General features: G+C 51.5%; 11 protein-coding genes across 11 annotated transcripts; 7 read left to right on the forward strand and 4 right to left on the reverse strand.

The window, feature by feature from the left end:
• The first annotated feature begins 652 nt into the window (after positions 1-652).
• On the forward strand, positions 653-3,054 carry P170DRAFT_431764 (copper amine oxidase). The gene is made up of 4 exons (XM_024848115.1): positions 653-1,057; positions 1,106-1,685; positions 1,735-2,646; positions 2,741-3,054. Exons 1-4 carry the CDS (start codon positions 746-748, stop codon positions 2,950-2,952), a joined length of 2,016 nt encoding a protein of 671 aa, XP_024709393.1. The 5' UTR covers positions 653-745; the 3' UTR covers positions 2,953-3,054.
• Positions 3,055-3,310: 256 nt separating this feature from the next.
• On the forward strand, positions 3,311-3,582 carry P170DRAFT_343419 (uncharacterized protein; the record flags this gene model as incomplete). Its single annotated transcript, XM_024843398.1, has 2 exons — positions 3,311-3,341; positions 3,452-3,582. 2 exons carry the CDS (start codon positions 3,311-3,313, stop codon positions 3,580-3,582), a joined length of 162 nt encoding a protein of 53 aa, XP_024709394.1.
• Positions 3,583-3,922: 340 nt separating this feature from the next.
• On the reverse strand, positions 3,923-5,511 carry P170DRAFT_469559 (M28 family metallopeptidase; the record flags this gene model as incomplete). The annotated part of the gene is made up of 2 exons (XM_024852645.1): positions 3,923-5,359; positions 5,434-5,511. 2 exons carry the CDS (start codon positions 5,509-5,511, stop codon positions 3,923-3,925), a joined length of 1,515 nt encoding a protein of 504 aa, XP_024709395.1.
• A 984-nt stretch (positions 5,512-6,495) lies between these two features.
• On the forward strand, positions 6,496-7,269 carry P170DRAFT_8253 (uncharacterized protein). Its single transcript, XM_024855400.1, has one exon. The coding sequence runs from the start codon at positions 6,685-6,687 to the stop codon at positions 7,138-7,140; it is 456 nt and encodes a 151-aa protein (XP_024709396.1). The 5' UTR covers positions 6,496-6,684; the 3' UTR covers positions 7,141-7,269.
• A 2,438-nt stretch (positions 7,270-9,707) lies between these two features.
• Positions 9,708-10,853, forward strand: P170DRAFT_431770 (putative GPI anchored protein). The gene is made up of 3 exons (XM_024848116.1): positions 9,708-9,952; positions 10,061-10,197; positions 10,256-10,853. The coding sequence occupies exons 1-3, from the start codon at positions 9,830-9,832 to the stop codon at positions 10,590-10,592; spliced, it is 597 nt and encodes a 198-aa protein (XP_024709397.1). The 5' UTR covers positions 9,708-9,829; the 3' UTR covers positions 10,593-10,853.
• Positions 10,854-11,047: 194 nt separating this feature from the next.
• P170DRAFT_469561 (pyridoxal phosphate-dependent decarboxylase family protein) lies at positions 11,048-14,455 on the forward strand (the record flags this gene model as incomplete). The annotated part of the gene is made up of 8 exons (XM_024852646.1): positions 11,048-11,194; positions 11,244-11,619; positions 11,705-12,052; positions 12,127-12,691; positions 12,757-12,844; positions 12,912-13,451; positions 13,520-13,821; positions 13,882-14,455. 8 exons carry the CDS (start codon positions 11,048-11,050, stop codon positions 14,453-14,455), a joined length of 2,940 nt encoding a protein of 979 aa, XP_024709398.1.
• Positions 14,456-14,780: 325 nt separating this feature from the next.
• Positions 14,781-16,916, reverse strand: P170DRAFT_442254 (putative MFS transporter; the record flags this gene model as incomplete). Its single annotated transcript, XM_024850451.1, has 10 exons — positions 14,781-14,852; positions 14,904-15,094; positions 15,154-15,457; positions 15,507-15,670; positions 15,720-15,892; positions 15,946-16,044; positions 16,091-16,164; positions 16,212-16,411; positions 16,463-16,556; positions 16,608-16,916. 10 exons carry the CDS (start codon positions 16,914-16,916, stop codon positions 14,781-14,783), a joined length of 1,680 nt encoding a protein of 559 aa, XP_024709399.1.
• Positions 16,917-17,673: 757 nt separating this feature from the next.
• Positions 17,674-19,731, reverse strand: P170DRAFT_347702 (Zn(II)2Cys6 transcription factor; the record flags this gene model as incomplete). Its single annotated transcript, XM_024843647.1, has 5 exons — positions 17,674-17,923; positions 17,975-18,702; positions 18,754-19,438; positions 19,494-19,597; positions 19,660-19,731. The coding sequence occupies 5 exons, from the start codon at positions 19,729-19,731 to the stop codon at positions 17,674-17,676; spliced, it is 1,839 nt and encodes a 612-aa protein (XP_024709400.1).
• Positions 19,732-20,617: 886 nt separating this feature from the next.
• On the forward strand, positions 20,618-21,670 carry P170DRAFT_372768 (intradiol ring-cleavage dioxygenase; the record flags this gene model as incomplete). The annotated part of the gene is made up of 1 exon (XM_024845213.1): positions 20,618-21,670. A coding segment is annotated over one exon (1,053 nt), but the record flags the coding sequence as incomplete, so codon positions are not given.
• Positions 21,671-22,505: 835 nt separating this feature from the next.
• On the forward strand, positions 22,506-23,434 carry P170DRAFT_469565 (aminoglycoside phosphotransferase family protein; the record flags this gene model as incomplete). The annotated part of the gene is made up of 2 exons (XM_024852647.1): positions 22,506-22,535; positions 22,595-23,434. The coding sequence occupies 2 exons, from the start codon at positions 22,506-22,508 to the stop codon at positions 23,432-23,434; spliced, it is 870 nt and encodes a 289-aa protein (XP_024709402.1).
• Positions 23,435-23,837: 403 nt separating this feature from the next.
• Positions 23,838-26,919, reverse strand: P170DRAFT_420874 (acetyl-CoA synthetase-like protein; the record flags this gene model as incomplete). Its single annotated transcript, XM_024847329.1, has 4 exons — positions 23,838-24,164; positions 24,274-25,042; positions 25,327-26,537; positions 26,632-26,919. The coding sequence occupies 4 exons, from the start codon at positions 26,917-26,919 to the stop codon at positions 23,838-23,840; spliced, it is 2,595 nt and encodes an 864-aa protein (XP_024709403.1).
• Between the last annotated feature and the right edge of the window lie 835 nt (positions 26,920-27,754).

The following is a 27,754-nucleotide window of genomic DNA, read 5'->3' on the forward strand; positions in this document are numbered from 1 at the left end:
CGATTAATGGCTTTTCATTTTGGCGGAGGGGTGGTAGCCGAAGAGCGATATATTTACAGTATCTGACTGCAAGGCCATGCTGAAAAAGAAATGCTCTTGCTTAGTCTAAGTAATCGTATACCCCATTCTATAGACGCTAGTATCAAATATGTACTATAAAAAATGTGTAGTGCGGGAGATGCTGTTATACTACCTAGCCGAAAATATATCTTTTGCTAAGACTGATACTGGGTTAATCTAGAACTACGTACTTACAAAGCAGTGTAGTGTCCTGATTTGAGTCTCCTCACTTTTGACAAATGAAATTCACATTCAAAAGTATGTCTAGGCCAGCTCAACAAGGCACTGCACAAAAGTCATAGGCATGGGGTGCACAACATCGGTGGTAACGATAGATCGGCGGAGGGCGTCGCCAATCATGCGGAGGTCGGAGAACAGACCCAATCACAGCCCATTACACCGCTGCAAACAGAGCAAACCAGGGATCCCGTGACCCGGACCAAATGCCGGGCCGTTGACACTAGTCCAGATGCGGAAACAGATACGCCGGACCGGTTGCGGGCCAATCAGCGCGCAGGGGACGGCAGCCTGGGGAAGCGGGTGTCTATCAGGAATGGATCCACGAGGGGTGCAACTCTCTTCCACCTCTTCCGTCATCTATATAATCCCCGGACATCCCCCGCGGCTGTCTTTTCCTACAAGATTCTGAATTTTCATTCTGAATTTAACCCGGAATACATTTACAATGACGGGCGCACTACCACATCCCTTCGATGGCATCACCCCTGGGGAGATCCAATTGGCCACCAAGATCCTGGAGGCCGCCTTCCCCGGGGTCAATTTGCGGTACAAGAAGATCGATATCCAGGAGCCAACGAAGAAGGAGGTGGTCCCCTTTATCGAAGCCGAGAGACTGGGCAAGCCACTTCCCCCTCGACCGGCTCGATTGTTGCAGGTCCTTTTCCACCGCTTGGATTCCGGTGCGTTTTACAAGGCGCTGTTGAATGCTGGAACGCGATCGATTCTCTATGCCAAAGAACTGCCTAAAGAGATTCAGGTACGCTCAAGTACTACACTCCTCGAAGACCAATTGCTGACTGTCCAGGGCCCCGTCGATGCCGACGAGCTCGTCGAAATCGAGGCCATGTGTCTCCAGCACCCGGCCGTCAAGGCTGAAGTGGCTAAATTGCAGCTGCCCGCTGGAGTGACCGTCTGTAATGATCCTTGGATCTATGGAACCGATGATCCGAAGGAGAATCGTCGCTTGTTTCAATGTTACATGTACATTGTGGCTACGGACCACCCCCAGAACAACCACTACTCTCTGCCATGCAAATTCTCTCCCGTTTTCGATGGCATCACTCGGGAGCTCGTGCGCATGGACTACCTCCCGGGTGGACCGGACGTTCAGACCACGGAAACTCAGCCGTGGAAACCGGTAGAGACTATCCAGTACGCTCATGATTTACTGCAGGAGCCGCTGCGCACAGACCTGAAGCCATACGTCGTGCAGCAGCCACAAGGCGCCTCGTTCACCGTTGAAGATAACCTGGTCTCGTGGCAGAAATGGAAGTTCCGAGTAGGCTTCAACAGCCGGGAGGGTCTAGTAATTCACAACCTCACCTACGACCAGCGCAACGTGTTCTACCGACTTTCGGTGTCTGAGATGACTGTTCCATACGGAGGTATGTTCTCTAACCCCTTCCCTTCTTCCAGCACTTCTAACAAATATAGACCCCCGCGCTCCCTACCACCGCAAACAAGCCTTCGACGTCGGCGACGTCGGCTTCGGCATCACAGCCAACCAACTATCCCTCGGCTGCGACTGTCTCGGCCACATCAAGTACTTCGACGGCTACCGCGCCGACGCCAAGGGGAACCCCGTCCACCTCAAGAACGTCATCTGCCTCCACGAGCAAGACAACGGCCTCCAGCACAAACACACGAACTACCGCAGCGGCGCCGCAACCGTCGTGCGCAACCGCCAGCTCGTCGTGCAAATGATCTGCACCGTCGCCAACTACGAATACATCTTCGCGTTCATCTTCGACCAAGCGGCCAACATCGAGCTGGAGGTCCGCGCCACCGGCATCCTCTCCACCGTGCCCTTCGACAACCACACCTTCGGCACCACCGTGCCCTGGGGCACGAACGTCGGCCCCGGCGTCATGGCCCCGTACCATCAGCACATGTTCTCGTTCCGCATGGACCCTGCGCTCGATGGCTTCCAGAACACCGTCTACTACGAAGACAGCGTGCCGATGCCCGAGGACGAGAATAACCCGTACAACGTGGGCTACACGACGGAGCAAACGGTGCTCAAGACGAGCGGAACGGCCAACACGAGCGTAGACCGTCACCGCGTGTTCAAGATCCGCAACGACTCCCACATCAACCCCATCACCTACAAGCCCATCGCGTATAAGCTGCAGACCTCGCCGGCGCAAATGCTCCTGGCCAGTCCGCGCTCGTACGGTGTCAAGCGCGCAGGTTTCGCGACCAAGCCCATCTGGGTGACGAAGTACCAGGACGGGGAGCTCTACGCGGCGGGCGAGTTCACGAACCAGAGCAAGGAAAGCCAGGGTGTTGAGAAGTGGGTGGCGCGAAAGGATTCGGTGGAGAATGAGGACGTGGTGCTTTGGCATAGTAAGTCTTCCCCCCTTCTTCCTTTACATACAGGATATTGTTCCCAGATCCTACGTCCCTTCAATTTCGAACTGTTGAATCTAATATAAAACAGCTTTCGGTCTCACGCACAACCCCCGCATCGAAGACTTCCCCGTCATGCCGATGGAGCGCGTCAGCGTCATGCTGCGACCCGACGGCTTCTTCACGAAGAACCCAGCACTGGACGTCCCCCCGTCGAACCAGGCATTCAACCAGTCGACGCTGCACCCGGAGTCGGCGCCGGCATGCTGTGCTCCGGTATCTGATCGGACGGTGAAGCTGTAGATGGTGTTATGGGATGGAGGATTTTTGACGATTATGATATAGATGGATTATGCCGGGAGGATAAATCGGAATCAGAATGAATCAACGTTTATCAGAATGCCAGCCGTGTCCAATATGCTAGTAGTGAAAGAGTTGAGTAAATCGGGGACTAAAAGAGTCAAAAAATCCCCGCGACTTCGGCGACGTCCAGCGCGCTGACTAAGACAGACCCCGAGCTCCACTTTCCTTCTTCTTTTCTTCACGTCTTCTACTTCTCTCTTCTTCTACTCTACTCTACTCTACATCTTCTCTCCCTTAAGACCTCTCAGAATAACCACCCAAACCCAAACAATCCCCAAACCTAAACCCTCGATCCAAAATGTGCATGAAAGCAGTCTGCTCAACCTGCCGTACGCTCCCCACTGCACCCCTCACACCCCCACTTACACAAACCAACCACCAACCACCAACCACCAAGGAAAACCCAATAAACCGATGAAATGTTGACTCACGAACGCAGAAAAAACCAGCTGGTTCGGCTGCGGCAGCCACATTCCGTCCGTGATGGACTCGATCCCCGAGAGCGAGCGGTGCAGCTGTGCGCCGCAGGTCGAGCGGGATGGAAAGATGTATCCGCCCAAGGCGCAGTGACTATCTTTGTCGGGGATGTGTGTGGTTTCTTAGTCCGAGAGTCTTAGATTTAGGGTGTTAGGTGGGTGAGGGATGGGTTAGGTGAGGTTGGAGTTAAGGGCTTGAGGGAGCTAGACTGAGGAGTTTGAGTTTGTATGGGGGCTGGGGATTCAACTACATTGTTTTTAGCAGAATGGTGTCTTAAGCAGAAGGGAGTAACAGATTCATCTGAATGTTCATTGCTCGTTTTGAATGCTAAGAATGGTCTATATACATAGACGTGCAACATGGGTTCGTTTTATCGTTTCTTTTCCTCGGCGACACTTCTACCGAGCTGTAAAGATATACCATACCAATCTATTTACGCCTCCACCAGAGAGTGGAAGCACCCTGTGCCGTGGGCATGCGCGTGCGACAGAGCACGAGGAGTCTGGCGACGGATGGCATTGCGACGCTTGCGCTCGGTAGAGCGCTGGAAGACAGAGAAGGTGGTGTTAGGCTTCGGGATGGAGGAGAGGTCGTTGGCGTAGGTGGCGACCGCAAAGGCCGTTGCCTTGGAGTTCAGCAGGAAGGCCTCGTGGTTGAGGTTGGTGAAGTTGTCGCCGGGAGCGTGGTAGTTCTCGTCGTAAGAGATGCCGGCCTGTCCACCGTACAGGGCGGCCTGCTCCTCGGTCTTGATGCCCTCCGCGCCGGTGAAGACACCACCCGCAGGGATGCCGCTGAGGATGAAGGCCTCGTAGTCGGAGCGGCCGTCGAACTGCGTGGGGAAGTGGGCGAGGCCCTTGGACTTGTAGTAGTCCTCGAAGAGGTATTCGATCTGGGCGGATCCAGCCGGACCGGACTGGTTGTAGGCGGAACCGTCGCCGTCGTAGATCAGCAGGGCGTAGTTGGGCGAGGCGATCATGTCGAAGTTCAGGTAGAGACGCAGCTTGGCCAGCTCGGTGGCGTTGAGGCTGTTGACGTAGAACTCGCTGCCCAGCAGGCCGAACTCCTCCGCGGTCCAGAAGAAGAAGCGCACGGCGTGCTTGGTCTTGTACTTGGTCAGCGCCTTAGCCACCACCAGGTTGCTGATGATGCCGGAGCCGTCGTCGTTGATGCCAGGGCCAGCTTCGACCGAGTCGGTGTGGCCACCCAGAGAGATGACATTGTTAGGATCGCCGCCCTTGGTCTGCGCAATGACATTGTACGTCGTGCGGTTCTCCTGCTGGCTGTCCACCACCAGGTCGACCTTCACGGCGCCAGCCTCAGCCAAGTCAACCAGGGTCAGGCCATCAGCCTTGGTGATGCCGACAATGGCCGAGTAGGGGCCCAGCTCGCTGGTGGCGCCGCCCAGAGTACCGGCGACGGTGCCCTCGACGTTGTTATAGACGATCGTGGCGGCGGCGTCAGCGGCAGCAGCGTTGACGGACTTCTCGGCGAAGCTGCACTCTCCACGCTGCACGAGGGCGATCTTACCGGCTACGTCGCTGTAGTCGGAGGCCGAGCAGCCCAGGTTGGCGACGACGGCCAACTCGGCGCTGACGTCGACACTAGGGCTGTAGGTCATGGTCTGCGCATCGATGGACTCGCCGTCGACCGTTAGGCTCTGGTCGGCCTTGGTCCACAGGTGCACCTGCGGCTGCTTCCAGACATCGTAGTAGCCCGTCTTCTTCAGCTCCTTGTACAGCCAGTTCACGGTGTCCTGGTGCGCGGCGCCGCCAAACACACGGTTGCGCTCGGGGTAGGAATAGGCAAAGTCCTCCAGCACCTGGGACCCTCGCAGCAGATCCTTCAGCTTAATATCATCGGGGAAGGTTTTCTACCGAGCACAAACAGTCAATTGAGGACCTTGAGGTAAGACAAAGACAGGGGGATGGGGATTGAAAAACCAACCGGAGACACAGGCGGCTTGCCATGATGACCCTTAGCCACAGCCAAGGTGACCAACGAGGCCAACAGAACAGACTTCATAACGACAGACGGATAAAAATAAACCAAAACGAGCCAATCGACAAACCAACCTGCCGTGACAGATCCTCAAGGTACTCAGGTCATGCTGGGAGGGCGGTATTTATAGTCGCGCCTGCCTCCCCTGCCCTGCCCTCACGTCTCCCACCCGTCAGGCTATCACTATCACCGCATGATCACTCCCAACTTCCCACGGAAAGGCAGGAATGCTCCCCCCGCATCGCCATCGCAGACCATATCAGCGCCATCGCACGGCAGACGCAGGCATTTCCCGCCTCCGGTCGGGCTGGACCTCCCTTGGCGCCGGGGTGACTGCCGGGCCAAGAGCATCGCGCCGCTTGGCAGAGATAAGAGGTGCGTATGGCGGCGAGCCAATTCGACGGGCCCCCGACGGCGATGCTGCTCAGGGTTGCACCGGCCAAGACTTTGCCTCATCTCGGTTTTCTTGGGCAGAGCTTCCGCGCGGGTTGTGGTCGGGATGGCGTCGCCGCCGCCTGGTGATGAGTCGATAGTGCTAATATGAACTCGTGAGGGGTTCGGATGTGCCAGTTTCGGATAGACCAGGCTAAATCAAGAGGCGTCCAATCGGCGCAGATCGCTTGTTCCTGCAGAATGCTGGTTTCCCCTCCTTGCATGATTGCTAGAGTTGGCGGTGGGAGGGTGATCGTTGCCATTTGTGAGTGTCCTCCGACATGGGAATGCTGGGATGCAGTTTCTCAGCTGGGGAGAGGTGTCTTCCACGTGTGCTTTCAGGGGAAGAATGTCTGCCGACCGTCTTAAATAATGAGTGACTTCGCATGTCTATCGATCGTACCTTTTCTGTCGGTTCCACGCATCTGCGCTGTACAAGCGGGGTGCAGATAGCGAGCGAACAGCGACTGGTGGCTGACCGTTAGGAGCGCATATTCTCGGATAACCGTTAATTAGATCTTACTTGCATTTCAAAGCCCATCTACCCCTCTCTGAAGGTCGACTGTTTGGTGGCAGGGAAATGAGGTGGCATGAAGATAAGATAGGGCTAGGGCTCCCCGTGACTGACCATCGACTGACAAAAGGATTCATGTAATCTTCAATCAACAGGACCAGGACAATACCAATGACGGTCGGAATAAGCAGCCTACAATTTTGATATCTTCAGAGGGCTCTCTGCTGGACTAAGGACATGGAGCATCGGTCATGCATCACCAGCTACTAAGGCGTCCCAAAGCTCAGAGAAATCTTCGAAGCGGAGAATATCTTTCGAGTCGAATCACTCCCTGCGCCACAACACCAGCGTCGAGTCACTGCGCAATCTGGAGCATCTCTGGATTTGGTAATCTACGGATGATATTGTCAATGGACATTGGCCTGATGCTTAATGCAATGTGCAATGCAGTTGGGCCACTGGCAGGATACGCAAGGTGGGTCGATGTTACACCCGTACTAGTGTGCACATTAACATTGCGCCCAAGCAGGATCTTGATTATATCTGCATATCCCCCCATTGTGGCTAGATGGAGAGAAGATCCAGTCCAAGGATTCCCCTCAAAAGGACCCCAAGGTGTCTCTCGGTCGGAGTTCATGTCACCGTGGAAGCGTGCACATCTACACTTTGTGAAATCAAGTCTCTTACAATATCGATGTGCCTCTTAAAGCATGCAACATGCAGCGGTCGCCAGCCGTGGATATCCGTTACTTCGGTTTTTGCACCATGACTGAGCAAGAAAGAAGCTAGTTCGCAATGGCCATGCGTTGCTGCATATGATATTGCTGGGATGTTGTGTTCCTTGATGGTATGATTGGGGTGACATCCTCTCGTGAGAAGGTCTGAAGCCATAAATATATCATGATTTTGCACAGCAATCCCCATTTACTCCCTCTAAGACAGCTATTAATGAGTCATTACAGAGCATGGGCTCAGTCAGTGCTGGCTCAAGAGTGGAAACAAACTTCCTACCTCTGACATCCTCTCGCGCTGATTCGCGACGTTGCCTCTTTGGATCGCAATATATAAAAGCGTTTGGCCCTCAATATTGGCCTAATCCCGATGGCCTGCCCTTCTCAAACAGAAACTTACACATCCAACCTGATTTCTTCCATCCGAAGCTTCTTTCAGAAAGTTGACCCAGTGAGAGGCACTGGGATGAGTCGTGGCATGTGCCATGAGAAGTGATAGCTCCTGCTATCCTCCAAATAGCGCTGCAGTCAAAATCGGATCGAATGTCTTCTCTGATGAATGATACAAATCGGCACCGTGGCTGAGAAGAGCATGGAGTATATCGCGCGATCCTTGCAGTGCCCCAGCTAGGATCAGAGGTGTTGTTGTGTCTTTCCTCACATTGGCCCACGGATTTAGTTCTTGGACGATGTCAGAAAAGTTTATATCGGCTCCTGCAGAGAATACTCAAGCAAGGCCTCTCGTGAATTTGTTGTGAAAAATGGATTTCTCAAACTTTGAATGTTGTCAGACGTGGATATGGGATATGACGAGTACAAGCACCAAGTTCGGAGCCGGACGACCGTCTTTTGCGCACAGCAAAGCTATTACATCGAGTTCAAGAGCTTCAGTAGCTTGATGAATAAAATGAGCCAGGCCTAGGTCAGCAGGCAAAGTGGCCCCAAGGTTTGAAAATATATGAACGAGTTTACACTGGCTTCTGACAAGTGACAAAAAGATTGGCGTATGATTCGAGTCCAATCCGTCTGGACCCTTTAGCAAAGATGAGGTTACTTGTAGCACTCGACCAACGCCTCATCGTCTAGAGTAGCCGGGCGCGTCGGCAGCAATCCAGTGGATTCCGTTTCTACGATAACCTGCGCGACGCGAAAGAGAACGTCCATCAAACCGGATACCTCTTCCAGATACCACGTCTGTATCTTGGGCACATGAAAAAGCTGTAGCTCAGCTGAGTGACCTGGACGACTAGCTGGAAGACCGCCCCGATATTAGCAACAACTCCGAAGGCCTCGATAGCGACCGGGGGGGAGAGGCGGAATTTGGGGTCCTAGCAATAACGCTATCGAGATAGCTTATCCGAGATTTAGGGGTAAAGCAAGGCAGGCGACAAGGCTCGACAGACGGCGTATTTATCCTGATCCCGCCTCAATTCAACGCCACGCCAATCATTGGAAGCCAAGACAGGGATATGATGAGGAAGGGCCAGGGTTCCTGGTTGTATAGAGGAACATCGGTTTCATGCTGCAATGACATCCTAGCGAGGGGTGTTGTTAACAATTAGGAAATGGATCAATACACCAGAGTTTGATCACTAGGTACGTAGTAGACATAAGCTTACCTCTCCTGTCGACCAACTGTTGACCTTCGCAGATACATATCAGTTAGATGCGTATCCATCGTGCACAGCCAAGCAGGAAGCAGTGTTTCCATCAATCCCACAGCTAGATAACTCGTGGTAGGTCCGCATGACAAAAGGGATGGCGCTGAAATTTTCATGTATGGATAAATAATCTCCTGGTTTAGGACTTTTTGTTTCTTTTTCCTTGTTCTTTCTTCGGAGTTGCAAAGCGACCACGGTTGTTGTGGCTGAGCGCGCGACACTGCATACGCTGCTGGATGCCCTGTCACCGGCTATTCCTATGCATTGACATGAAGTTTACGAGTAGAAATAGTCGCTTTTTCAGCTCTGAAGGTCTCTCATATTGAAGCCTGATGGGGAGATGGGAGTAATCAATAAGTTTCTCTGCAAGGTGTACGAACCAGGGCAGAATAATTCAGCCACATTTAGCAGCTCGCAAGCGAGCGAACTATTCTTAGACCCGACCGTAGTTCGGGACAGGGACAAAGACAAAGCAAAGACCCTGGTATTTGCTGTCCATCCAACAGAAAGAGAATCAGTGCCAAGCGACCAACAGGCAGCAATCATTGGCGCACGGACACAGTCAGAGCAGATCCCGGTCGGATGTCCTGCAAGGAGTCTCGAATTAATTTCCTCAGGTTGCAGGGCGAGTGAATGGAGCCATGCTGCGTTGAGAGATATCGCGACAGAGGGACAAGTTAGGGCTTCAACGGGCACCTGCTCAAAGTGTCCCCTGAGGCATCCACCCTCAATCACGAATCACCCGTGACGTCAAAGATATCTAAGGCAGTCCTTGGCTGTCAACTGCAACGCGGTCCTTGCGCTACCGTTGGTCCCTTCCAATCCAGACCCAATTGTCGATCCGGGCGCCAAAATCGGCCCTGGTTAGTCCGGTCCCTGCGCCACGATTGCCTGTTTCCTGTTCCCATCTCTCATCACCATCCCATCCTCCATCCCATTCAACCTTCCCCCTTAACCTTATGCCGACCGATTTCCCCTGTTCGTCGAGCAATTGAGCGAGCGCGATGCGATTGAAATTTCTGGCCGGACTGGCCGTGCTTGGACTGGTGACGGCGAAGGACAGCGTCAGCTCGATGTTCATCTACGGCGCCGACGAACAGCCGCTGGTGGCCTCCATCGTTGGAAATGTCCGTCTCCGTTTTTCCCCGCTTCCGTCCCGACCGGCCCGGTGGTGGCCTGAGGCAGCACCATCAGATCTAACGGCTAATGTGGATGTCAATGTTAATGTTCTATAGGATGCCACCGTCACCAGCTATAATATTAATTGCCGCCCGGGGACCGACGACTCCGATTGCGGCATGGGCGCCGGAGTCACGCTCTTGGCCGACGACCCCATGACGACGTATATGATGGACGATCCCAGTGGCGGCAAGTGAGTTCAGCCTTTCGCCGTGTTCCGTATGACTGCAGCTGCTAACTATGCGACGCAGATTCTTCGCGATAATATGTTCCGTCGATCAGAAAGACTCAACGGCTGTCTGCAGAGCAACCGTTAGCACCTCCTCCGGCTCGAGCACCGCTCTTCACACCTCCACGACGACAACGCGCTTTTCGCGATTACCAGTGACGATAACGGGCGGCGAGATCACCAGTGCGACTCCCACGTGGCCGGGGACGAGTACCTCTCATGCCACGGCGACAGGGACAGGGACGACGACGCAGACGGGGTCCAGCTCCACAAGTAGTGGTGGTGGAATGGCCAGGGTGACGGGCGATACGGGGATGATGCTGGGGGCGGCAGCGGTGGGCCTAGCAGCTCTGCTTTAGACATTGGGACTGGAAAATAGACTAGATTAGACTGTTTCTCATGTATGTCGCTCTGTAATGTATCCAGATTATGATTATGACGCCAGCGGCGGTCAGCGACAGCGCTGGCAATTTGACTTCCGGGATATGGCCATGTGGGAAACAGGCCTGAGCAAGCCCTGTCCAAGATTGTTCAGGGAAAGTATATCACCTGCCGGATGCATTGCCGCATGATCATGCACGTATATAGAGTGGATATCCGCGCTACTGGCCTGTCCTGCGTCCTTGTGCCAGGTACCTACTACATGCGAGAAGTACCGGAGATTACCAGCAAGATGCAGATTCCTCCGACAATGGCATATCCTCATTCACCACGTCCTCGTCGCGCATCCCTCTGGCAGATCCCACACTGCGATCACTTTGATCTTCAGACATCCTCGTCATATTCCCTACCTCAGCTATTGCCAGAACCCAAAATGGAGGAAGACAATGGCATCCATCAGGCTATCAGTGCCTTTTTCATAGGCCCCCATGCAGAGAATATGTACTTTTTCAGGAAACATATCACAGTCATTCTCGATGAGCTGGAGAGCGCTCGACAGAGTTATGCTCCAAATGACAAAGTACCCACCCCCTTTCCCTTCACGCTCTGTCCAACCTAACAATCTGAAGAGAGCAATCACAACCAAGACACAAGTGTCTCCTCAGTTCGCGTACTTCTCATCGGGCATCTCCGAAGCCATTCGTTCTGCAACCAAGCTGCTATCCAAGCACTCCATCCCCTACTGGTCTCCTCGATATGGTGCTCACATGTGCAGCGATCTCAGCATCCCAGCACTGCTCGGCTACTTCATGGGCATGATGTATAATCCAAATAACATAACCCCTGAAGTAAGTCCCTTGACAACTGCCGTCGAGGTGGAAGTAGGGAATCAGTTCTGCCAGCTGTTCGGGTATAACGTGGGCCATGGCAAAGATGCAGCGGTGACAGGATGGGGTCACATCACTTGTGACGGGACGGTGGCTAATATTGAAGCTATGTGGGTTGGTGAGTATCCTCTTTTATCTACCTCTCTTCCAATCGATAGTTTTCTGGATTGAAAAGAAAGGGATCCCTAACCTGGTATCCTCAGCGAGAAATCTCAAGCACTATCCATTGACGCTGTGGCTTGCCATTGCGGAGGGCGAACTTGCTTTCATCGCAGGTCAGTTTCTGGTTGAGACATGTGTCGGGACGAAGAGGTTGTTCCGGGATATGGATACCTGGGAACTACTCAACCTGCGACCTGAGGTTGTCTTGGATCTTCCTGCTATGCTGCATCGTACGTTCGGCATCTCCCAGCGGTTCCTAGATACAGCCTTGGCAAAGTATAGCGTGCAGAATGCGGGAAAAGAAGTCTTGGATAAGCGATTTGGGATTGATAAGCAGATGCAGTTTATCTTGGGGAAGACGAATCATTACTCGTGGGGAAAAGGCGGCGGTATGTTGCTTTCTTCATGGTCCTCCTTACGCTTCTACTCTTAAAGACACTGGTGCTAATTTAAGGATGACTAGGAATCCTCGGGATCGGAGCAAACAACGTCGTTGGCGTTGACGTCGACCTAACAGGCAGAATTGATCTCGAGCTCCTCAAAGCGCATCTTCAGGAGCGCCTGGACAACAAACAAGCCATCTACGCCGTCGTCGCAACAGTCGGATCCACAGAAGTAGGCGCAGTCGATAAGCTGGCCAGTATACTAACATTGAGACGTGAATTCCAAGCCCAAGGATTGTCTTTCCTTGTTCTCGCCGACGCAGCCTGGGGTGGATACTTCGCCACGATGCTGCCGCGCGACCAGACAAATCTACCTATAACTTCTGCCAAAGCTGCTCGACTAGGAAAGACAGATGAGCAGGTTCCTCATGCAATGAAGCTCAGTGCAGACACGGAAGCATCGCTGGCTGCCCTTCGGTTCGCGGACTCGATTACCGTCGATCCTCATAAAGCGGGTTATGTGCCCTATCCGGCGGGAGGCGTGGTGTATCGTGATAAGAGAATGGGAGGTCTGGTGTCATGCACGGGGCCATATCTGGCACGGGGTTCCACAGGGAGTATGGGAGTGAATGGTTTGCAGGGGAGGTATGACAGACGAAATGCTTTTCTCCATCACCCTGGGGAGAGAAACATCTGCTGACAGTGAATAGTAAACCTGGCGCGGCTACCATGTCAGTTTGGCTTTCTAATCACTGCATCGGACTGAATGCGTCTGGATATGGGGCTCTTCTGGCCGAAGTATAATTTAATAGTGCCAAAGTATGATCTTGCAATAAGTCAAACCGAACAGAGCTAACAAATACAGATGGCCGCTCACTGGGTAACTCTCGCTTCCGAGAACGACTCCTTTATCTGCGTCCCATTCAACAGACTTCCGAAAGACATAGGTTGGATTTGGAACATGATTCTTCACAGATCTTATTCAGACATCTTGAAATACGACGCTATCAGGCCTGATGAGAAGAAAATTATGCCTGTTCTGCGGAACCTGGGCTCGGATCTTAATATAAATGCCGTCGCATTGAATTGGCGATATCAGGACGAAAGACTGAACACAGATGCCGAGGAAGCAAATAATCTAATGAGAAGAGTGGTCAAGAGACTATCTATCGATTTGCCGAATGCTGACCCTGCCAAAGTACCGTTTTATCTGACATCGACTGAGTTCTCGGTCGGCAGGTATGGAAAATGTCTAGCATCTTACAAGAAGAGACTCGGCTTGGAGGAGTCAGATAACAGCTTGATCGTTCTCAGGAATACCGTCATGAACCCATTTATGGGACTCAGCGAGTGTTTCAAGACGATAATGAATGAGTTTCGAAAGGTCGTCGAGGAGGAAGTCGCAGTATGTTCACTCCAACCCACTCGCCTCGTCGCCATTCAATTAAAGATTCTAGCTGACCATTCGAATAGATCTGTCGCGACCGCAACACCTTAAACGCTGACCGTCATGATTTCTATCTTCACGGCACCGGCACAGAGGTATACTTGGTTAGTCGACCTTGCTTCCGCAAGGCAAACCATAGACATCAGGTCATTTTCGCAACCACCCTACCAGCACCGATTAGGACGGTCTATGAAGCCACAAAGACAAATAACCCGTTGACTACATGCTCTGTGAGAGCACGATTTGAGTCTTCCATAGATCACACCATTGCTTCCCTCAAAGCGAATGGCCGAGTGACGATCACGGACGCGATTTATGAAGATCGGATGTAAGTATTTCCCTCCTTTACATTTCTTCAGACACGAGAGAACTAAAATATAACCTAAAGCAACCCATCAACTCCCTTCCCCCGCCCCCTCACCCTCTCCCGTACCATCGCCCATCACTCCCTCTCCCGCAGCCACCAAGACGCAATCTACCCCGACGAAATGCCCTTCTACCTCTACGGCAACCCATCGCAATCCCAATGGAACATCTCGCACATCATAGTCCGAGCACCTAACATCGTCCTCAACGCTCACAGCGTCCACCTCGATCTAGACACCCCCGAGAACCCTCCCGCTACCGACCTAATCGTTACCTTCGCTGAGATTCACGAGGCATCGCGGCAGCCGTTCCCGGATAGGAATGAGGATTTGTCGGGGGATTTCTTTTCTCGACCCGGGGAGCGGTTCAGGGTGAATGTGTGGAGGGATCCGGGGGGTTGGGGAGAGGGTAGAGGGTCGTTGATGGAGCGGTTGAGGGGTGTGGAGGGGGGGAAGGTTGCGATGGGGTGGTTGCGGTTAGGGGAGGATGTTTTTGTGGATGTGGAGGAGGTTAATGGAGATGATGAGGTGAAGGACTCAGGTGGTGGGGACGAGGGAAATTGGTTGGATGAGTTTGAATTGATGGGGAAGAATTAACTGTGCTTTTCATGGAGAGGGGGAATGAGGAAGGCTGAGGCTGTTTTAATCTAGTTTTGGCATGTTATTTAGATCATTCCTTTTATTTTATTTTTACGCTAGGATCAGCGATGATTGTTTACAAAAGTCTGGGTGTTGATATTATGCAGGTGTCTTAAAGGGCGAAGACCTTGGATTGAATACAAGAATCAACCTGGCTTTCATATAGGGGGTTAGATACAAAGGCGAGAAGCGGCAGACCGTCACCATATCTTGATTGTGACGTGGATATGGTAGTTCCTGATAAATCTGTCTCCAGCATGCCTTTGCTCCAAGCTCAAACATATCAGTGAGCAAACCGAAAGTCCAGCCGCTTGCTTCCTGTATCCTTCGTATTATGTATGTAGTCTTGTTGTTGCTGTAATCTTGTCAGTCTCTAAACCATCATGATAAAAGCATTCAAGCATACCTCCTCCGTCATCGCAGCCCACACGCGATCGCGGTGCTTATTCCGCAGGACATAGTACGCCTTTGTTCCCAGGAACAGACAAATAGCCAAGACGTTCAAGCCTAGCAAGACGCTATTTCCCCTTCGGTATTTCGGCTTGTCGTCTTCCCGGTAAACATTATTTCCGATGATGTTGCCGAGTTGCACGCACACTGTCCCCGCTTTAGAATATTTCTTCAAGGCTTGGGGGAAAAGACGGAAGACGACATACTGTTGTAGATAGCTGCAGAAACAGTCCGCGTTCCCACATTATTCGAGTTCTTAGATATCCAACCTACCAGGATCGCGTGACAATATGGGTAAGACAGCATGACTACTACCACGGCGTACGTTCCCCAAGCGTTTTCCATCATCTGAGGCCAGAATCGTAATGCCGCGACGCAGGGCAGAGTCCAGAGACTTTGGGCCATGGATGTGAGGGCTCGTTCGTTTAGCCACTCGCTTACGCGAGTCAGGGTGAGGAGTAGGATAATGTGGCCGACGCTATGAGGGATCGTGAGGAGGTTGGTGACGAACTGGATTGTTAGCATTTGAATGGTTCGGGGTGAGGGGCATGTGACGTACTGTGTTGAAGCCAAGTCCTCTCAGAGTAAGAGTGATATACTGAGTCACTGGGACCATAGGCGTGTATACGACCATGCCGAGCAGGTAGATGGGCCACAGGTCGTAATCGCGCAGAGCGTTCCAGAGACGCCGTGGGGTGATGGCTTGTCGGTTGTGCATGTCGCCTGGATGGATTAGATGTTGCTTTGGGAGGATGAGGATGGGATGGCTTACCTTTCGATGGGTCATCTCGTAGAACTCTGTTGACGACGATCCGGACTTCGCGATCGGTGAACCACCCTTTAGGTCGGAACCATTTCTTCGTTTCTACTGCGGAAGCGGGCATTCTGAAGAACGATACCAAGCCGATGATGAGGGTGATGAGTCCCTCGATCAAGAAGAGCCATCTACAATAAGTTAGTCCTGAGGCTGAAATTGCTAGGGCCACATATTGACTGACCTCCACCCTGCCCAGCCAAGAACACCTCGCATGTGGAGAAGTCCGAAGGCCATGAAGGAGGTAACAATAGTAGTCACAGATAGGGCAGTCCAGAATATACTATGCTATGTTAGCTATTGCCCCTTAGAAGTCAGATCAGTCTTACCTTAGGCGAGTCGGAAGCTCTCTGCTTGTGTAAAAGTAAGACAGCCATAGTACAATATCTGGGATAAATCCACCCTGAATGGGGTCAGATTTATTAGTCCAAAGTAATAAGAGACACCAACCTCGAGAATGCCCAACAACGCCCTCGTTGTGTAGAAAGAGGCCCTTCCAGACAAACCGGCTTGCGTAGTGGCGACAATTGACCATAATGAAATTTGCATCGGAATCCAGCGATCAGGGCCAATTTGCTTCGAGACCAACTGTGAAGGCAGCTCGGCCAGAAGAAACGATACGTAGAAAATAATGTTTCCCGTGTTGTACTCTAAGCGTGGTAAGCTTTCTTTCATGCGAAAAGCAGGAGCAGATGGAATACCATTCGTAGACAAGTTAAGGTCATCCAACAGATTGTCTGAGACCGCTTGGACCAAATTTCCTCGATCGACCTGGAGGCCGAAGAACATCACACACTAGGCTCCATTAGCAAAATATCAACCAAGGAACCAATTGGGGATACCCACTGCCCACAAGCACACATGCCAATCCAACTTACGAACCAGCGCTTTCTCCTCCTCCGGCGTCCAAGTCATCGTAGGATCAAAAACATGCCGACATTCATACTGTGCCTTCTCGTACAGAAGAGCATATCTCGCAGCAACCTCTGGATCGGCAAAAGGGTTGTCCGCATCCGCTGAGGAGTCTCGGGAATGGGTTTCTGTCCGTACGCCGTCTTTATTTGGTAGAGAATCCACGTCCCCATGAAGATTGGTGTAAGTCGGCCGAGGCGGCTCATCAACCAACGGTTCAGTGATCCTCTTGTCGTCTGACATGATCCTGGAATATCGGAAAGAGCCTTTGGAAAAGCCCAGAGTTGGCAAACTTGTCATGGCTGGGCGATCGTCTGGCCTTTATTCAAGAGCGTTGATATGGGGTTTGGAGATAGCGGGCACGCAATATGCCAACTTCGTTACGTCTGAGTCGGCCGTCCTCCTTGAAAGCTGTTATCTATCGGCAATATAGTCCTTTTCGTTAAGCGACCATGTCCTAGCCACTCAGGTTTGAAGATGTGAATGATAGGCAATGTGTCTAGACTTTGCCAAGGATCTTATGCAGGTATTGAGACGGTTCAGATGCCGGTGTCGGAGTCGCGAGTCAATATGATTATCAAAATTTGACAGTTGTATGCCTCGGTAGCTGTGGTTGGTGGAAGGCTCTGGGATGGTACGCCTCCTTGTCTGGTCGGAACGGGAGAATCGATCCTAATAACCCGATGCTGAAAGGATGCGAAAGCTAGAGCGGCCAGCAACCGGCAATTAATAACTGTATTTCCCCAGTCTCACGATCCGACTGCGGTCTGCTGATGGGCATTCAGCCAAAATGGCATCATTTGGAGGGGTCGGCTTGCGTGATATCCGCGCGGGTTGGCGAATTCTTATGCGACAACAGAAGGCAACCAAACTGATCGACAATTCGGGATCAGGGCCGGTCGGTAATTATAAGAAGGTCATGAGCCCTGGTCAAATGATACGGAATATCCATCTCGTCACTGTTCTGTCCTTATCCGGTCCAAGGTCTCGGCTCTGCAAGCTATGATCGCTGCCCCGTTGCTTTTACCAGGGCCTCTTGGGCCAAGAAAACAAGCCTCTGAATAAAAGCCTCGGTAAAGAACATTGGTGGAAAGCATCTAGTTTCATGAGACTTGCGATGGAGGTCGGCAAATAAATTCACCGTATCTTGTAGAATTTGGATGTCCCTCGAAAAAGTGGGTGCGGTCGGGTATGTAATCATGTAGCAGAAAAGCGACAGAACAGCTGTAAGAATAAACTGAGCGTGAAGCCTTCGGGGAGTTAGGTACCAGCTTTATAAATTACTTCACGCATGCACTCACCAAAAAGTATGCCAGTTCAAGAACTCGCGCGCCCGACTGACGTACAGCAGTGTAGATCGGGCAGCCTGGGACCAAATCTCCACACTCGAGGGCAGGGGAAACCAGCTATTGGGCGAAGGGACTCCACAAGCACTGCTTGCTTCGTGGATTTTGCCCAGGCAAAAATAATATTCGAGGTGCAGATTAACTCCTCGCAAACTGAGATCGTGGAACATGTAGTTTGGCGCGGTTTCGGTCGCAAAAGCGTCAGGCTGGAACCCCACCGGGAAGCTTGATTTCAGATCACTAAGTTCTTGATCTAACTCCCGAATATGCTGAAGTCGCCTCGCTTCATCCTGTGTGTAGCCATCGTCTTGATAAAGAAGGCGGTAAATTTTGGACTTTATCATGGCGAGTCGGAGATCCGAAGGATAAAGAAGCTCATCGGAGGATAAAGTCTTTTGAAGGAATTGGTAGTCTGAAGACCTCATCACATAATTTTCGGGGAGCTCCAAATCACAGTCGGGATCGTTCATGACAGGCGCTATACAATATCGAATGGACATCTCCTTGTCAAACCCGTAGCAAAGCCAGAAGAGCGCCGGCAAATGTTTTCGATGGGGAAGATGGTCTTCCGACTCATCAAGCTGTCTCGTTCTGTGCCCGCCAAGACTGTGGAGAATTCGCGCTGCAATTGCAAGCATCATTCCTGCGGGTTGGGCGTGCCCAATGGGGAAGATATAGACCATCTGAAGCATCCATTAGATGACGACTCGACTTCTTCAAGGCTTCCAACTCACTATGATTACGACAGTCTCAAGGGTTCTCATATCAGGCGGTTCCATCAGCAGCTTAGGGAGGAGACTCAAAGAAGTTTGGAGATAAGCGTCGGGGTCGGCGTTGGCAAAAGCCGGTTCAAGGCGATGTAGTTCAGTCACCAGAGCGGTAAAAGCAACGAGACAAGCACGGTTAGCTGCGTGGTTCGGTTCTGTTGAGTTGTCCATAATACCCCCGTTCAACAATTTCTGTAGAATGGCGACATCGACGATAGGAAACACCGAGTACAGGCCACTTCTGGAGAATTGGTTTATGCATTGTTGAATCAACTCTGGCGTTGGCCATTTTGGAGGAATGGGTCTTATTTCCTCAACGTGGTGATGTGATGTATATGATTCAGCCAATTGTTGCAAGAACAAATCAACGTTCAAATCCGAGCCAGTGCGTTCGCTGACGGAAGAGTAAAAGTAGGCGCGTAAGCTGAAATAGGGCACTCCGGGGCCACAGTAAGCAATGTGCTGGCGAAACGTGGCCAGGGCCGTCTCGATATGGTGTGTATCCAGCAAATACGAATCGCCGAGGGACAGAGATATACCGGTTCGGTGCAAAGCTTGCCCGGGGGCGCTATGACCAAGTCTCTGGAGATTATCTCGGGCTGCAATCAAAGATTCGAGCGCCCGGATCTTTGAATTCGCGTCGGCGAGCTGTCTGCATAGGCTCTGATTAGATCCTTCGGGCGTAGCGCAATTAGGCTTAGTCTTACTCTCGGGTGCTTTTTCGAGATTCTGACGGGGTCGTAGTAAACGTGCAAGGCACAACCGCAAGATGACACGTCTCGCAGGCCGGCTTGACTCCATCACAGCGGATCTAACGCCCTGCAAATCAGTGCCTGTGGCTCCCGGACTTCGGCATGGATATTTCTACAATACCTTTCTGTGCCGGCATAAATCGCAGGCACTACGGACCTTGCCGCCCCGTGTGGGAACAGAAGGACCACTCATGGTGGAGCAGTCGAATTCGAATATTCGATAGCGGTCTGTTCTCTTGCAGAAAGACCTGCACGCATGCAAGGTACCAACACGAACACGGTGAATCCAAGCAAGTTCTGCAGGCACATGAGCTCTAGGCTTATCTGGACTGGAGAAACAGTGGGGAATGCATAGTCCGGGGCGATTGTGACTGGCTGGCGGGACCGCTTACGATGAATAATCGGACGAGATCAATCCCGATGCTTTGAAAGAGTCGCCAGTGATTGGGAGACGGCAGTTGAATCAGGGGAGGAAAGGGTAAATACGTGAAGAAGGCGAAAGTGGAGGATGGCGCGATGAGTCAGCGGAGCACTTTTGCTCCGACCGGACGTTCGGCGCCTTGCCCAAAGTAGACTAGACGCCTGCCGATCCCGTGTTTTAAGCACGCCAAGCCTCTCCGCCTCGGCGCTGCCAAGCATCCGGCCATTTCTCCCTCTGCAATCACACTCGCTCTGATTGTCAGCGCGATGGAGTCTCTACGCATCGGTCCTACTATATCGCTTTACCTCCGTCTTCTTCACTATCTGGACGCCTAGCTTGGCGGTCTGTTTGGTGGATTCATCCGTTACAAACTCCCGACTGGCTGACGACTACCATGACGAGTTGCTATCCTCACGATGTAACCAGTGACCGGGGTGCGAATCTTGGTGCCCTCGGAGGTAGACCTTGGAAACGATGTGGATCGAAATGAATCTTCTATCATGGACAGATTTGTGGCGAGAAAGAATATATAAAGAGTCTGGCGATCCTCCGGGTTTTGATCATTATCCATCAATCATTCTCTACCCAGTTTCCTTTCTTTCTAGGTTTCTCCTGCTTCCTTATCTCACTGAAGCATTTCTCAAGACTCCTTTTTATCATGCATCTCTCAGACATCGGAAAGCTTGTCGGCGTGGCCATGGCTGGGTTATCTATTGCCCACCCTGGTGCCCACGAGCCTAGCTTGTACACCGACCTGAGCAAGAGGGACTTCTTGCACCATGCTCGCCGGAGTCTCGACAAGTGCTCTGATCAGCTGGAGCGTCGTGGTATCAATGCTCGCGCCGAAGCTCGTCGCGCTGCCATCGTCGACATGTACAGGAAGCGATCTCTCAACGCTCGTGACACTGACAAGGTTGTGAACACCTCCCACCACTCTTCGCTCCACGTCACTGCCAACACCCGCGAGTCGGAGCTTTTTGCCAAGAACCCCGTCTGTCTGCTCGCCCCCGAGGGAGAAATTGGACCATTCTGGGTCAAGGGCGAACTCATCCGCTCTGACATCGGCGACGGCGAGCCTGGTATCCCCATCATCTTGGACGGACAGTTTATTGATATCAACACCTGTGAGCCCATCCAGGACTTGTACTGGGATGTGTGGAACTGCAACTCCACCGGTGTGTACTCCGGTGTCGACAGCACCATGAACGGAAACGGAAATGATCACGCCAACTTGAACAAGACCTTTTTGCGTGGTATCCAGAAGACCGACGAAGAGGGCGTGGCTCAGTTCAACACCATCTTCCCCGGCCATTATGATGGGCGGGCTACTCATGTGCACGTTGTCGCCCACGTTGGCGCTTCTGTTCTGCCGAACAACACTCTCACCGGCGGTCATGTTGCTCATATCGGTCAGCTGTTCTTTGACCAAGATCTAATCTCTGTCGTTGAGGCCACTTACCCCTACAACACCAACACTGTCGATATCACTCAGAACGCCGATGATCACGTTGTCCAGGTCGAGACTGAGGATAGCAACTCCGACCCCTTCTTCGAGTATGCCTATCTCGGTGACTCCATCGAGGATGGTCTGCTTGGCTGGATCACCCTGGGTGTCAACGTGACTGCGAACCACGATTCGGCTGCCTCCTATGCTGCCAGTCTGACTCCTTCTGGTGGTGTGAGCAATGATGCCAGCTCCGGCGGTGGACAAGAGCCTCCCTCCGGTTCTGCGGCCCCGTCTGCTTAGCCACTCAAGCGCTCACTTGCGCGCTTCTGGTCCTTCTAGTGTTCTACTCTATCGTCATTGTCAGAATAAACGCCACAGGACTGTCACGCACCCCTAAATAATTCACTAACAATTCAACCGTATAACTTCTGCATCATACAGCTCCTGTATTCCATTCTTTTGTCAGAACATTCAAATACACTTCTTTGTATTTAGCCTATAACTACTCAGCTGTTCATAAAATGTATTACTTGTATAAACTTTCCTCTACACATAATACTTATGCATGATTTAGGCCTCAGGCACCACTGGCCTGGCACGTGATTGTATTCGGCCGGTTTGGGAATATTTAATGTCGATCATTTCTTCCTTTCCAATTCTTTAATCACTCATTCTCATGGTTAGAGTTGGCATCAGTCCAGGTTCCGGCGGTAGGAGGCTAACTCAGGACCACCCGGCGCCCGTAGTAGGCTCTAGGTTTATAATTTAGAATCTATAGTTATTATAATCCACTACAGCTTTAAGATAGATTTCATTTTAGGATATATATAAAAGTTTATACGACTGAAGCGGGGGATTTCGGGTTCGGGCCGGACTGTAAGATAAAACAGAAAGCCTTGTTTCATAAATTATGAGACTTTAGATAAATAGGTAGGTAGTCTTAGCTTACCGGACCAAATCGATACTCTTTCTCATGTTCAACCTTCCTACATTCAGCTTACCTACCTTTCTTTTGCCCTCTTGGAATAGTACTTCCATACCACCCCAGATTCTCCCTTTCTTACTGACCCTTACCTATAATATTCGAAGGATTGGAGATATGGAAGGACCTTTACGCCCTTTTACTGATGTATTGACTCCCTTACTTAGTTCCCCCGGGGGTAAATTTTGTGCTAACAAGTTCGACAGCCGGCTAGTAAAGCCTCGGACAGGGCATTCCCCCCGGATGATAAGGATATCGACTGCGTCTCCGACGAATCCCTCGTCCACCTCCTCAAGTCTGCTCCGATCCTTCATGATCTCGGCCAAACGACGGTGGTGCGATTGTCCAAGGACCTCGTTTTGAAAGGCGGCGGCAATGTGCTTCCTTGTGAGGCAAAGGTACTTCAAATGCTTGCATCAAAGTCCAATATCCGTGCTCCTCGTATCCATCGTTCTCTCCATTTCAAAGACGAGACGCAATATTTTGGTACCATGGGATATATTGTGATGGATTATATCGACGGTGAACCGCTTGATAGCCGCTGGAGAGACCTTAGTGACGAACAAAAGATGGATGTCGCGAGGCAGACGGCCCAGATGATTATTGGAATGCAGTCCATCAAGTTATTAGAGCCAGGTCCGATCGGCGGAGGCCCATGTCGCGGTCGCTTCTTCACTCACTACAGTGCCGGGCCTTTCAAGGACGTGGCCGAATTCGAGGGCTGGTTCAACCACAAGTTGGACATCTGTAAAACATACAAACATGCGCCGTCAGACCTTCCGTCCTTCAAGTTCACCGAGTTTGTTCTCACCCACCAGGACACCAGTCCGCGGAACCTTATTCTGGACCGAGATGGCCTGGTGTGGCTTGTGGACTGGGCAGATGCAGGTTTCTATCCCCGGGCCTTCGAAATGGCAGCTCTATGCTCTCAGTCTCAGTTCGTCGACTTTAATAACATGGTGCTGTCATTACTCCTGCGATACCCTTTGGAAGAACAGCAACTACTTTCCATTGGATACGCCCTTTCAACAGCTGCACTGGCTTGATTAATTGTGGATGGGCGCCGCCTTAGCCATACCCAGTCGTCCTACGCTTGCCGATTCGCTCGACGGAAGGCAGAATAAATGCAGTGGATTATTATATAGACAGTTTTAAGAACAACACTTCTTGAGATGCAGTTTATCGCTCTTGAAACCCCGCTGTTCAGACACCACCAAGTGGATACATCCAACCAGGGCAGAAGAACGACCTCAACGCAAAAGATGTGCACAACGGTCGACGACTGTCCAGATTAATCTACATTAAATCCTTTCTTTCTTTTAAATAGAAATTAATTAACTCATAAAGCCATTCCGAAGTCAATTCTATAATGTTTAGTAGATCAAACCCTCTCCTCCGCCGCTTTCAACACAAACAACTTCATCAACAAACCACTGGACAGTGCTACATTCAGTCTTTCCACTGCTCCAACCAGATTCCCATCATACGGCAATCTACCGGCCCGAGGTTTCGCATAGTTATGCTCTTTGCTTGGGCGTTGCTAACTGCCAGCGGAGGCTGCACTCGCTCCTGGTCGCGAACAAGGCTCGTGAAAAACTCCAACAGACGCACAGCGGGCATTTCGTTTACACCTTGATCATTACTTCCAACACCGACCTTCTGCTGCAACTGCCCCACCCATTGCTCCAGGGTCACCAGCTTCGCTGAGCATTCTCGCGAAACGAACGGCGCTAATTCCATCCATTTGATTGGATGAGGGTTGACAATGTGATATACCTGGAGACTTTTGCTGAACTGGGACTGAGCTATTTCGACTATTGCTTGTGTCGCAGCATCGTGGTTTTAAGGGTTAGCAGGACACAGCTTCCACAGAGTGCACACTTACGATTGGGATCCAATCCACCCGCACCGGTCCGAGACTGTTAGGGAGCTCGCCAATGGTCCGCGATGTCTTGACGAGAGACGGGAACCAGTCGCGTGGATTCCACATTCCTGCAGTAACAGTGGAAGGAACTGCCAGCTGGCCTACACGGTGAATGGCAATTGGAATGTGACGATACTCGGCGGCAAGCCCACACAAGGATTCAGCGACGAACTTGGACTCCGCATAACCCTGGTGCATAACAACGGAATCGTCGTGAAGAGATTCCGGAATGACAACCGTCTCACGAGAATCATGCCAGCCAGCCACGGTTGCGATCGAGGAAATAAAGTGTAAATGTGCCTGACGTGAGGAATGTTCGACAAATTGCAAGAGACATCGCAGCCCTGTTATGAGGGGAGCAAACATGGCAAGAGGCTTATTAAAGCTCACGGCCCATGCGTTATGAATCACTAAATCCACTTTTTCGCGCAAGTTCTCGTACTGCCGAGCTGAAAGACCGAGGTTTTCCTCGTGTAAAGCAGCTTGATGGAACTGAACTCTTTCCGGGTCAGAGAGCCAAGGCAATGTGGCTACTAGCCCTTTTGACTCAAACTGCGATATCTGTCGTTGCATTGCATCTCCAGACCGGTTCAGACAGTGCACCACAGCAACACTTGGACTACGTAAGAGTGTATGAAGCAAATAACTTCCCAGCTCCCCAGTCGACCCGGTGAGTAGCACCGATGGCCTAAGTCGGCGGCAGTATCCCGTATGTGACGGGTCAGTAATTCTGTGCGTGAGACAGCTTTACTACGCTCGTCAATGTCTGGATGAGGGTGGTCACTGCCGTGTTCACGATGCCGTTGACTACCAAACCCCGCAGCCATTCCTGGGTGGCATCCATGCTAGAGTCGCCAGAAGTCCGTAATGGTAGGAGTCCGGGTAGGAGAAGGTGATTCAGGCCCCGACGCTTTTTGTGGATCGTATAGCCTGTCTAGGAGCGACTGATAGGTGGACGCAATTTCCCGGCGCCGGAGCGTGCCTTTCGCGGATCGAGCAAATGGCCGATCGCACCCGGCTAGCGCTACATGGGAGTCAATTATCTGGCCGTGTGCGGGGAGGAAAGTGTTGGCTTTCTTGATGACATCGCCGAACTCGTTGAGCAGGAATTGCGGTGGCTGGTGGGTATCAAGTTTGGCCCATCGTGGTTCGATCAGTAGCGCTGCCTGAAAGCGGTCCTGGCCAAACATGACGGCGCTTTCAACAAGTGGGTGCGTTTCAATCGTTTTCTCTGCGTCAGTTGGGTTGAATTTCTCGCCATTACTGAGAACAATGATGTCGTCGCTACGGCCGTCATAGCGCCAAAGTCCCTTTTTGTAAGGGTGTGGGCGGAAAAGATCGCCCGTACGATATTCATCCAGCTTTGGATGTGTGTGAAATATGCCATGATATCGACGGTTACTGGGCCGGAGAAGCACTAATTCCCATAGACCATCCCCCATACTTTCCATACGGAGTTTGAACGACGGATTCCATTCCAAGTATCCCCAATCAGCCGGGTCCTCGCACATCAGGGTAGGTGTGTAGCCTGTCTCGCTGCTCCCTATCATAGTTTGTAACCGGCAGTATGAGCTCACACTGTCTCCGACGGACGTCGACAATGGAGCCCCACCGAAACCGATAGAGGCAAACAGCTCTAAAGACTTCCTGCCGGTCTCTGTGGCGCTCAGTTCCTCGATCACATAGGGGCTAATCATTCCCCAGACTGGTGGGCTGTCGCTAGTCATGATTTGTGACAATACCTCTGGGGTCAGGGGGCAGTCAGGGGCCAGAATGAATGGTGAATGATAGAAGATACATTCTATAACACACGCAAGACCGATAAGGTGGAATAACGGCCCATGGAGAAACCGCATTTTGCCACGATAATGTATAAACAACTGAGCCGTCTGGCGACCGGGCGGAACTGGGAGCGATTGAATTTGGTCTGAAGCTGCCAGAAATCCATGGCTAAGGGATATGGGCTTCGGAAGACCTGTAGTGCCAGAGCTATGAACGATAATAGCCGGCGTGTCTTCAATATCCGAGTAATGATGCGGGAATTTGTATGGCTCGGCTGGCATTGGAGAGAAAACCTCCCACAGGGCAGGCATTTGCCATCGCTCGAAGCTTTTGTCATCGCTGTTAGCTTCGATCTCGTCTAGGACTTCCTTCAACTGTCTTTTCTCGCTACCGTCGACGAGTATGGAGCACCCAGTACTGCTCAGCAGATGTTGAGACGCATTCTGGGAGTTTCGAGTTGATAGCAACAAGGTCTAGGAACAAAGTCAATCTCGCTGATTTGCAGCCTTCATTACAGCCTTCAATCGGGAGACTTACAGCGTGTCCATGCTTCATGCAAGCTAGGACAAATGCCGCGTATCGGAGGTCATTTGACCCTATGTACGCTAGAACTTGCTGCCCTCCCTTGGAACCGAGCTGTCGATCTAGCCACCAGGCAACACGGTCAACCGCTGTGGCGAGATCTTTAAACGTGATTTTGCGCCAGCCATCGTTAACCGTGAGGGATGAGACCGGATGAATGCAGTATACAAATTCTGGATCACTGACAGCCAGTTCATCCACGACCTGAGAAAGGAGACGCCCCATTCTCTCGAGTGGGTTCATTGTAGATGTCGATATTGAAACTTTTCAACTGAGATCAACACGGTGTAAGGCTGATAACTTTTTACCGGGCGCAACAGCAAATTTTAAGAGAGCGGATAGGCGATTTTCTGACGGACCCGGATTCTTGATCCATACGATATATTGAGAAAGAAAAATCGTAATAGACTTCATATAATCGCCTCTTTGAAATAAAGCGCTCAGCCTATCGCATTATTCAAGGTGTTGTGCATCCATGTAAGAAAATACTTTCTTTAATGTCATGGTGACTTGTCTCATTTAAATCAGAGGTGGATTGTGTCCATCGAACCGCTTACTCATCGAACAGTCTGTTTAGAAGCGTCGCAACAGCGCACCCAATATTTTAGCTATTATTTCCTCTCATCAGTCGGGAGACTCGTCTGGACTATACAACACTAAGAGGACTCAGACTCCTGCCTTCCTTGGGCATATAAAACTCTCGGCCAGTAGTCCAGCGCCTGGTATCAGACCTCACAATTCAATATTCGGGTAAATATCGGGATGATAGCCGTGCGGCTCCTGCTAGCGATGGACAGAGTCTCGTGATGCTGCTTGAGGGGGAGTTGACAGATTGATCGAGCATGTGGATCGAGAGGGCTGGGGGAATTCGAAGAGGGGTTACCATTGGTTGGCGAGTCAAGCATCGTAAGGGAGACTTGTTGGAGGATTTATGGAAGCCTTGAAACAGCTTTCAGATACACTATATCAAGGCGAGTTACTTTGCGGAAGATTCAGGTTTTTAGCGAATTGTAGCGTATTGAGTTCTAGTTAGTCTATTTGACTGGAAGTGAAACATTCTCTTTCAGTGAATAAGCGG

The sequence above is a fragment of the Aspergillus steynii genome (genome assembly GCF_002849105.1).
Source record: "Aspergillus steynii IBT 23096 chromosome Unknown P170scaffold_1, whole genome shotgun sequence".
Classification (NCBI taxonomy): Eukaryota; Fungi; Ascomycota; class Eurotiomycetes; order Eurotiales; family Aspergillaceae; genus Aspergillus; species Aspergillus steynii.

Coding starts and splice junctions, on each gene's coding strand:
- P170DRAFT_431764 (XM_024848115.1), top strand. CDS start 746: ATGACGGGCGCACTACCACATCCCTTCGATGGCATCACCCCTGGGGAG. Junction 1,058..1,105: donor AACTGCCTAAAGAGATTCAG/GTACGCTCAAGT, acceptor CTGACTGTCCAG/GGCCCCGTCGATGCCGACGA. Junction 2,647..2,740: donor GGACGTGGTGCTTTGGCATA/GTAAGTCTTCCC, acceptor AATATAAAACAG/CTTTCGGTCTCACGCACAAC.
- P170DRAFT_8253 (XM_024855400.1), top strand. CDS start 6,685: ATGCATCACCAGCTACTAAGGCGTCCCAAAGCTCAGAGAAATCTTCGA.
- P170DRAFT_431770 (XM_024848116.1), top strand. CDS start 9,830: ATGCGATTGAAATTTCTGGCCGGACTGGCCGTGCTTGGACTGGTGACG. Junction 9,953..10,060: donor TGGCCTCCATCGTTGGAAAT/GTCCGTCTCCGT, acceptor AATGTTCTATAG/GATGCCACCGTCACCAGCTA. Junction 10,198..10,255: donor GACGATCCCAGTGGCGGCAA/GTGAGTTCAGCC, acceptor TATGCGACGCAG/ATTCTTCGCGATAATATGTT.